General features: G+C 56.3%; 1 protein-coding gene across 3 annotated transcripts in view; it reads left to right on the top strand.

Annotated features, from left to right (window-relative positions):
- Positions 1 to 6491: 6491 nt before the first annotated feature.
- TFDP1 (transcription factor Dp-1) overlaps positions 6492 to 9841 on the top strand; it is a 40193-nt gene continuing 36843 nt past the window's right edge. Inside the window, exons 1-2 of one of the 3 annotated variants that reach the window (XM_058741806.1) lie at positions 6492 to 6549; positions 7331 to 7402. In XM_058741806.1, coding sequence (XP_058597789.1) covers positions 7391 to 7402 — 12 coding nt within the window. In that variant the 5' untranslated portion in view covers positions 6492 to 6549; positions 7331 to 7390. Of the gene's footprint in view, positions 6645 to 7051; positions 7073 to 7330; positions 7403 to 9841 lie in introns of those variants that run through there. The other 2 variants (XM_058741799.1, XM_058741810.1) reach the window with 2 other exon arrangements.

Here is a 9841-nt window from a genome sequence, read left to right as displayed (position 1 = left end):
TGACATATTTCCAGAGAGACAAAGCAGAAAGTTTATTTGCACTAGGGCTGTCCTCCAAGAGATGCTATAGAGAGCCCCTGAGGTGGGATAGAAAGAGCCTAGACACAGCCAGAGGCCCCAAAGACCCGGGGTGAGGGGGGACACATGGGCGAATTATTGTGTTCTTGGTTTGTAACTTCACCTATTATTTCCTACCTGATTTAAAAGACAAATGCACAAAAATAATTATAAACCTACCTATTGAGCAAATCATGTATTCTTATATAATGGATTAAACTCACCCATCAAAAGACACAGATTGGCAGAGTGGACCACAAGCAGGGTCCAACTACATACTGTCTCAATCTCAGGACACACACATGTTGGAAATGAAAGAATACAAAAGGGTCTTACTTGTAATTAGTAACCAAAAGAGAATGGGGTCACTACACTAACTTCAGACAAGACAGATTTTAAGTAAAAGTTGTTACAAGAGACAAAGCACATTATATAATGATGATAATAATAATATGCCGCCCTTGTCTCCTGTAACAGTGATAAAAGGGTGAGTTCACAAGAGGACATAACAATTAGAAGCACATAGATATACACACTAGGGGCACCTGGCTCAGTCAGAAGAGCATTCAACTCTGGATCTTGGGGTCTGTAGTTGGAGCCCCACGTGGGTATAGAGATTCCTTAAATAAATAAAACTTTAAAAATACATATACTGTATACGCACACTAAACATTTGTGCTTCTAAATAAACAAAGCAAGCATTGAGACTTGAAGGGAGAGAGAGGCAGTTCTACAATAACATAGGGGCATCCATACCCTGCCTCCAAAAATGGGCAGAACCAACAAGAACACAGAGGTCCTACACCAACCTATAGACCAACTGGACCTAGCTGACATGCAGAAAACTCAACCCCAAAACAGCAGAGCACACATTGATCTCAGGTGCATCTGGATCCCTCTCTGGGGTGAGTTCCCTGTAGACTGTCTACACCACGGGGGACAGCAGTGCCTGGAGAGTGTCAGGTGAGCCTGGCTCCCTCTCCAGGGTGAGGTCCCCGCAGACTGTCTACACCGCAGGGGACAGCAGTGCCCGGAGACTGTCAGGTGAGCCTGGGTCCCTCTCCAGGGTGAGGTCCCCACAGACTGTCTACACCGTGGGGGACAGCAGTGCCCGGAGAGTGTCAGTTGAGCCTGGGTCCCTCTCCAGGGTGAGGTCCCCGCAGACTGTCTACACCGCGGGGGACAGCAGTGCCCGGAGAGTGTCAGTTGAGCCTGGGTCCCTCTCCAGGGTGAGGTCCCTGCAGACTGTCTACACCACGGGGGACAGCAGTGCACTGAGAGTGTCAGGTGAGCCTGGGTCCCTCTCCAGGGTGAGGTCCCCGCAGACTGTCTACACCGTGGGGGACAGCAGTGCCCGGAGAGTGTCAGTTGAGCCTGGGTCCCTCTCCAGGGTGAGGTCCCCGCAGACTGTCTACACCAGGGGTGGGGGTGGGGACAGCAGGGCCCAGGCTCACGTAAGACTCTTCGCTCCACTGCTGTCCCACACTCTGGTTCTTGGACAGATGGGAGATTTGAGTGGGACGAGACTGGAGGAAGGAAAAAGAGGTGAGTTACTTTCCAGCCGTCAGGGAAGAGGATGGTAGGGTGGCAGCGGGGTGGCAGAGGAGACGGAAAAAAGTGGAAGAAGTCAAGATATTTTGAATTGGTGACCTGTTTTAGTTACTGAGGGCAAGTGAGGCATTTGACTTCTACCTAGGTTTCGAGTGCGTACGAACGGGTGGACATCGTCCATTTCCTTCACTGGTGGATGCTCAGCAGAGGAACGGTTTGCTGAAGTTGGGAGTTGGTGATCGTTTGTCTCAAATGACATTTGCCTCACCGCGAAGCTGTGTGCCTCCGGCCTCCCTTTGGTGGCCCACCAGGGTGTCCACGAAGCCAAGGCTTTAAACGGCTTTCCCCAAGGGAAGCTGTGTTGTAGAGGGCAGCCATCCTAGATGGAGGAAGTTCAGGTGTGAGCTGTGCCGGACCCTTGCGGGAGTGTAGGGAGGAGAGAAAGCACTCTCAAGGGCCTAGTGACATGCCGCTTTCTGCTGCCTGACCTGGAGGGCTCTTGGGGGACCAAAACTGCCCTGTGTGGCCCTCCTGCCCCAGCTGCCCACACCCCCTCGTCCCGGCCCAGCGCTCTGCATTTGGGCTCTTGGGTCAGACTTTGCTCCTCCGTATCCCTAAGGACCCTCAGCATCCCCTGGAAAGCTCTGTGCAGCACACACTTGCACTCTGGAAACTGGTATCTGAATGCCTTACATCTAGGAAATATGGCCTCATTAATATCGGCAGGAGACAGGTGCTACCCTCCTCCACCCCCAGGGAAGCCCGAGAGTCACCGCCGCTGGGAAGAAGCTGAGAATTGGAGGAAGCCTTCCCGTTCTGAGGCCCCTACACATGACTTTGGCTCCAGAACAGCAATTCCACACGGGCCTGGTTTCGAGTGCTCCGGTCTCCGAAGCACAGTCTGCACGTCGGTGCTGTGGTCCCAGCAATTCCACGTGGGCCTGGTTTCAAGCGCTCTGGTCTCTGAGGCATGGTCTGCACATTGGTGCTGTGGCCCCAGCCAGGCCGAGGGGGGCAGCCCCGCTTCCTTGGCCCCTGCGTGGTGCTTCTGAGCCCAGACTGTGTGAATCTGCCTCTCATTTAGCAATCCTCTATCTTGTTCGTCTGTACAATATCGGCACTCAGAGTGTGGGGAGTGAGCGATGCAGGAAAGAAAACTTTTGAAACTGTGGTCTGTCTTCTTACCGAAGACCTATATTTCTATCTACTTATTTCTCAGCTAGAGGCATCTGAGCATCAGAGGGGCTGAAGATTATCCGAGGCTGTCTGACTCTTCCTGTCAGCTTCGTTGTGGCAGGTGGGCTGGGGGCCCCTCTCTGACCTGGGAGGTAAGCGGATAGGTAGCAGGGAAGTGCCTGGAGGCACTCAGTGGTACATAAGGTCAAGTTTCCCCAAACCGCCATATTTTCTGGTGCTTTCATGCCCCGTGACAGTATCTGGATTCTATGGAGGAAGGAAATGACATAGGGGGACATGGGTATTTCCACCTCACATTGTAGGAGTCCATAGAAAAGAATCTTGTTGACATCTTTTTTTTTTTTTAAGTTTTTAAAATTTATTTTGAGAGAGAGAGAGAGAGACAGAGAGCAAGTGGGGGAGGGGCAGAGAGAGAGGGAGAGAGGGAATCCTAAGCAGCCTCTATGCTATCAGTGCAGAGATCTGCACAAACCGTGAGATCCTGACCTGAGCCAAAATCAAGAGTCGGACACTTAACCGACTGGGCCCCCCAGGCACCCCGAATCTTGTCGACTTCGGAGCCAGGGTAGTGTGAAGTCTCACAGAACGAACTCTCTAGAAGGACTGTGTAGTTAAAAGGCGAAGACGGATGGGGATTTCTCTCACCGCAGAAGCCAGAGAACATTGCAGGGGAGGAGTAAAGGACATGTGTCCAAGCAGTAAACAGGCTGGGGAGATAATCGGAGTGAGTTAGATGCCTTGGTCTAGAATCTGTCAGATCTGAGGACTTCTTGCCAAAGGGCTGGGGCTTCAGCCTGCAAACAAGTGCAAGTCTTTTAAGATGTGAGTAAGTGCTGGGAGCATCGTACCCAAGAGGGTCCAGGACTGGCCCTCCTCCCAAGAGGGGGACTTTGAATTTGACCAGACATTTTCAATATGAATCATGACATAGGACGAGTTGGGTGCCTCCATGTGTGGGGGTGGAGGGGTGGCGGCTACAGAATCTGTCACTGGGGCTTGGAAGCAGTGACCTCTCTGGAGAGGGCCAGGGATGTCCCTCCAGGTGAAGTAAGCACACTGATTTACTTCTGTTTTATGAAACACACAATGAGCAGACAAAGTTTTCTAAAGATGTCCGTATGTTTTACCAAAGAATGAGAAAATGTCACTTGTCCATATTGGGAACATTCTCCTACATACCTCCCATGAGCCTCTGTCTTCCCACCTCTTGATGTCACCATGGCCACAGTGACCCAAGAAGGTGGAAAATAGGAAACTGCTGAAGACAGGACCAGTGTCATCAAGGAGGGAACCAAAGGCAAATCAGGTATTTAACAAACACAGCATTACAATTTTCCAGGGATTAGAAACCGTTCTGTCCATAAAGGACAGTTTAATGGGGGTAGGGGTGCAGGGGTAAGGGTTTGTACCATGCCCTGAGACTCAACAGGGCAGGTACACAAAGAAAAAGGGAGCTTTCTGGGAGAGGAGGACTTCTGGGAAGGATCTAATCATTTTGTTCTCATGAACCCGGAACAGAACCACTTTCACGAGGTAGCCTGCATGACAATCACGACTGAATGCCAGCTACTTGAGGTGGGGGTAAGTCAACGCCTGAATGAAAGCATCGCTAAAAGTCATGCTTCCCGAACAACCCCTGCCCCAGATAGAGAGTGGACACTGGGGGGTCAGGTGGACGCAGGCAGTCACAGGCTCACTGCTCATCAGGAAGGAGGCATTTCTGCAATCTAGTCTAGAGACTTCAAGGCAGGGCAGTGGCCACAAACATTTGGATCTTCAACCAAAAATTTTAGGAATTATGCTACCTTGGAACACAGAAATAGGTGTTCAGCGAGAGGCAAAAAACAACTCCAATTTTTTGCTCTTTCCCCGAGGAAACCAGGGCCTCTCGAGCTGTCTCACTGCCATGGTAGCTCTTGCGAGTTCGGCATTGTCTCACTCACTACCGTGATTTCTCTAAAGACATCACTTAGAGTACTGGGGGTGGCTGTCTTGTGTGAATATTGTGGAATGACCAGAATCTTGAATTCGTGGGGGGATTAAGATTCTGATCCTGTCTCTTTCTGAGCCCCCAGCTCTCACCGAGAGGCTTGATGCCCCATGTACAGGGTCTAAGGGCTGAAGTGGGGCCTCTAGCCTGTGGGCAAATACTCAAATACAGCAAAAAATAAAGACATACTGTGCAAGGAGAATGGAGCTAGGACATGTGACCACTGGAGGGACAACACGGAGGTTGCGGGTTCGGATACCCCAGGGACCTGCTAAGGGGCCAAGAACTGTATAAGCTGCACCAGCAGAGAAGTACGACGTCCTCCAGGCAGGAACTTACAGGACTGCCTCTCCCCATCACCTCCACCATCCACGTTTCTTTGGTGCCCATTGTGTGCTAATCAGAACAAAGAAGGTGCAGCATTCTGCTGTCTTCCAGAAGAAACCGATGTTGAGTGTGGTGTTAACAGGTGAGGTGGCTGGTCAGGCAGCAGGCAGGGAAGCAGGACTAGACGTGAAACGGAACCACGGCTGCCCCCACAGGGCAGAGAGGCCTTTGCGCTGTGCTCCTCACCGCACACTATGCTGCAGCCCTGAGCTTTGGACTCCAGCCGGCCCTCTGCTGGGTCTCTAGACCCTGGGGGCCCTGGCCCTGCCGGTGGTGGGCTCCAGGGAGAAGTCTCCAGAGCCTGGGGTGCACCAGGCCCACCCAGCGATGAGAAAACTGGCTGCCTGATTTTCCTCCTGAGCACCCCACCAGGATGTGGGGACTCGGGCTCAGGCTGGGTGTGGGCATGATCTCTGGCCCGGCAGGGACAGGTGGACACCAGGTGGTCGGGGCCCTCTGGACTGTGGGCACGCACCCCCAATCTTCTCTGTGCACCTACACACGCACATGCGCAAATACAGTCACGGCACAAACCCAGCTGGCCTTTCTTTTCCACAAGCACGCGTGCACACATACACTGCCCACCTCTTCTCCACGTGAGCACACACCCGGCCTTTCTTCCTCTGTGTGCAATCACACATGCACACAGCTGGCCTCTATCAAAACGTCCACACACCTCCGCCTCTCTCCTCCAAGGGCATGCACGCCTGCACGTGCACACTCCAACCCCCCTCTCCACGTAAACGCCTGTGCGCACAAAATCTACCCTCCTTCCGCCTGCATGAACACACACCCACAAATACACTCATGTGCATGTGCACACACCTGGCCTCCTCTCTTCCTGGCGTATACCCGTGGACCCTCTCTCTCCTCCACCCCTGCACACACCTGGCCCCTCTCCAAGTCTGTGCGCACACTGGCATGTGCACACTCCCGGCCCTTCCCTAGGTGTGCGCCCACCTCCGACCCCTCTCTGAGCGTGCACGCACACCGGCACGTACACCGGCACGTACACTCCGCCGACTCTTCTCCCAGTGTGCGCGCACACCGGCACGTGCACACCTCCGGCTCCGATCCAGGTGTGCGCACACCTCCATCCCCTCTCCAAGAGCGCGCGCACCGCGGCGTCTCCGCGCCAGGCTCTGCGTCTCCGTCCCCGCCCGGCGCGCACGCGCACACTCACCCGCACCCGCCCGCGCTGAGCCCATCCCCCTCGGAGCGCGCGCGGGCCGCACCGGCGGGAGGAGGAGGAGGAGGAGGGCGGCGAAGGCGCGAAAAGGCGCGCAGGCGCGCTGCGGGAGCCGGCCCGCCGCCCACGTCACGTCGCCGCGCCGCGCACGTCACGCCGCCCGACGCCCGCTCGCAGGGTGAGCCCCGCGCGCCGGCGCCTCGCAGGGCAGGGACCCCGGGGCCGAGCGCGCCGCCGGGACCCCGCCCGTGCCCGCGCGCCGGAGCGAGCCAGGTGCGGCGGGCCGGGGTCCCGCGGGGGGCGCAGGCGCGCGGGGCGCCCGCCCCGGTCCCGCCGCCGTCCCGCCGCGTGTGCGCGCCGGCTCCGCGGCTCCCGCGCCTTGGGCCCCGGGCGCCCCGCTCCCGCGCCGCCGTCGGGGACTCCGGGGTGGCCCGGCGGGGTCGCGGTCGGGTCGGGGGTCGGGGTCCCGGGCGGGGCCTGCGGGCGGGCGTCCCGCGGAGCAGCGGCGCGAGCGCCCGGCGGGGTCGGGGGCCAGGGTCGGCCCGAGCGCGGGGTCGGGGCCCCCGCGGGCGCGGCGCGGGGTGGGGGCGGCGCTGACCCGACTGCCGGTTCCGGCGCGGGAGGCGCGCGCGCGCGCGGCGGCGGCGGCTGCTGCGGCGGCCGGGTGACAGGCCCTCTGGGCCGGAAGACCACCTGTCACGGTGGCGGGGGGTGCGGGGGGGACCGGGGGTGGCAGGGTCTTTGTGTGGGCCGGGCGGGGTGTAGGGGGGGGCTGTATTTGCTCTCGGGCGGCGCCGGCGGGCAGCTGCCCCCAGGGTGGGCTGCGGGTCTGGAAAGCAGGGCTCCTGCCACCCGGAGTGTCCCTTGGGGGTGGCGGTTCCGGGGGGCCAGGCGTGAATGGTTTATTCACTTGGTTTTCGGTTCTTACTCATTTCTTGGTTTTTGTTCTTTCTTACCAGGAAAATTAGTCTTCTCTGGAGGGTGAACGTTTATAGCATCGACTTCACGGATCTGGTAACATGGCAAAAGATGTAAGTATATCTGCTTCGTGCTACAGACACGTTTCCCTGGCACCACGTCCTTCGTACTTTCCCCACCTGGTTCGGCGCCATGACGCACAAGCTGCGGTGCAGTTTCTGTTCAGACCTTGGAGCAGGTGAAACGGATTCAAGGTGGAAGGATGTACAGAACCCGGTGGGCTCTGTGGACGTGCGTGCCTCGCTTCTGCGGCGCCTGAGTGACACCACGGACTTTCTTAGTCTTTGCAGGCCGCGTGAATTCTAGTTCCATTGCTATGTAGAATGACACCCTTAGTTAGGTGAGGTCAGGTGCCCAGACTGGGGCTGGCCATGTGTGTGCAGTGACCCTGAGCACCTGTTCTGTGTGGGGTGTAGGCAGTTAATTCACCTTTCATCCGTAAAGCGGTAAGCACTTGCTTTGGCCGCCCCCCCCCCTTTTTTTTTTCTCAGAAAAATGAAATTTGGTGAGTCATGAAATGTGAAAAATTCTACTTTAGCTTTTTCTGGATTTGTCACAAAACTGTAGAATACACTGAATAATTTTTTGAAACTTTTTCCAAAAAACTGGCTTTTAGGTTCAAAAATAGTGTGTTTTATTGATCCCGTGGTTCTTTGCTGCGCTTTCTCCCACCCAGGCCTACCTTCCGTGCCTCTGGGGATGTGCTGTCTTGTCAGCATCAGGAGAAGGGGGCTGCGTGTCTCTTACCTGTTGTACAGGTTGCAGGTATGGTCCAGATGAGCTGCGTCTGCCCGGAACATGAGATGTAGAGAAAATGTGTCTCACGTCTGTGGAACCAAATCAATTACATAAGGTGTAAGCCTTACCTTTAGTTCAGAGGTTTTAACGTTCTCCAGAAAGCCTAAGTGAACATGTGGCTTGCTCTCAGTGACGGTCGGGCACGCACTCGTGTTAGGCTCCCACTCTCCAGCGCTGGGGTTAGTCCGGCAGAGAGTGTGTGAATACATACTGCATCCTGTGCGCTGTGGCTGAGGTTCAAGTCATGATCCATACGCGACTCAAGGCTGAGGTTATCGCCTCTGGTTACATTTGTTGGTGGCCATGCCCTTTTCTCTGGGAATTATCCCCCAAAGGTGCCCGGCAGTGGTATGTGCTCAGGGGCAGGTGATGTCGGTGTGTCGGAGGGAGCCTGTGCCAGAGTGCAGATTGTGCGTTATGGGAACCATGTTTCTTTATTAACTGAGTGACTCTTTGGAGTTCGTGGTGGCCTCTGGGGATGCAAAGACAGTCAAGGCCACTGCCATCTCCTCTGACGGTCACAGAAGTAGCCTCTGCACCGTCCTTTGTTGCAGCACGAGGGGTGGCGCAGTGGAGGCTTGGGGGCCATGAGCATAGTGGAGCTGTTTGGGCTGACAGGTGGTGTGAGGAGAAGCAGAAATGAAGTGCTTTACCAGTTCCGACAGCTGGGGACGTCAGGTGTGGCTGGAACCAGGTCTCAGCAGGGCTGGTGGACTGGACTGGAATGGGGTCGTGGTCCAGGGAAAGGCATTTAGCCTTTTCTCAGCTGCCTTACGTGGGGTGTGACGTCTAAGTTTGGGCAGGTGACTCTGGCAGCCAGTGGTGGGGAGTGGTGGGGAGTAGTGGCCAGTGTCAGCAGTTGGAGCTCAATGTAGGGTCAAAGCCTAAGCACAGGCGGGAGCCCAGCCCCTCGGGTTGGAGAGCGTGGGCTGGGACCCCAGCTTTACAGAGTTCTGGGGTCTCTGGAAGGCTGGAGGGGGCTGGAGTTAGGTCCTAGGGGTCACCGTGAAGGAGAACAAGTTCAGGAGACGGGCGAGGGTTCAGCCAAGCAGACTTGGTGCGGAGGATGAGGGAAGGTGGCATAGCAGCTTCCTCCCTCCAGTGGAGGCCCAGGAGCCCCTGCAGGTTTTGGGGGTGCTGCCCAGGAAATAGGCAGACGGCTTGAGCCTGTTGACTTGGGGTGGTGGGCGTGGGGCCAGCGACAGTGATGGCCGTCCTGACAGGTGAGCCGTGGGCCACGCTGTGGCCTGGATGGGCATCTAGGCACGCAGACTACTGTTGCAGGCTAACCCTGCAACCTGCGTCTCTGGTGGAGAGGCTTGATGCCGGAAAGACTTGTATCTTTTCACTCGTATAGTAGGTGTGTCTCAATTTGGAGTTGACAGGAGCCAGGCCCCCTGGTTTCTGTGTGCCATGTGCCTGCCTCACTTCTTGGCCTGTGGGCACAAGGTGGAAATGCCCGAGTCGAGGGTGGCCTGCTTGTTTTGTTCACGTGTCCATCCTGTCTGTCCTTTGCTATTTGTGGAGTGCCTGTGCCCAGCGGGGAGCACGGTGTGCTGTTCTGCTCTCCTGAAGCTCCTGGTGGTGGGAGATGGCAGACGAATTGGGGTGCTTGGGGCATGGGTGAAGGGTGGAGTTGGGGGCATGGGGAGGCCTGAGGGCAAGGGGTCCGGAGGGGGACTAAGGACATGGAG

This window comes from Neofelis nebulosa, chromosome 1 (assembly GCF_028018385.1).
Source record: "Neofelis nebulosa isolate mNeoNeb1 chromosome 1, mNeoNeb1.pri, whole genome shotgun sequence".
In the NCBI taxonomy this organism is placed as follows: domain Eukaryota; kingdom Metazoa; phylum Chordata; class Mammalia; order Carnivora; family Felidae; genus Neofelis; species Neofelis nebulosa.
The sequence above is the reverse complement of the archived record's forward strand: the minus strand, read 5'-3'. Positions and strand labels throughout refer to the sequence as shown.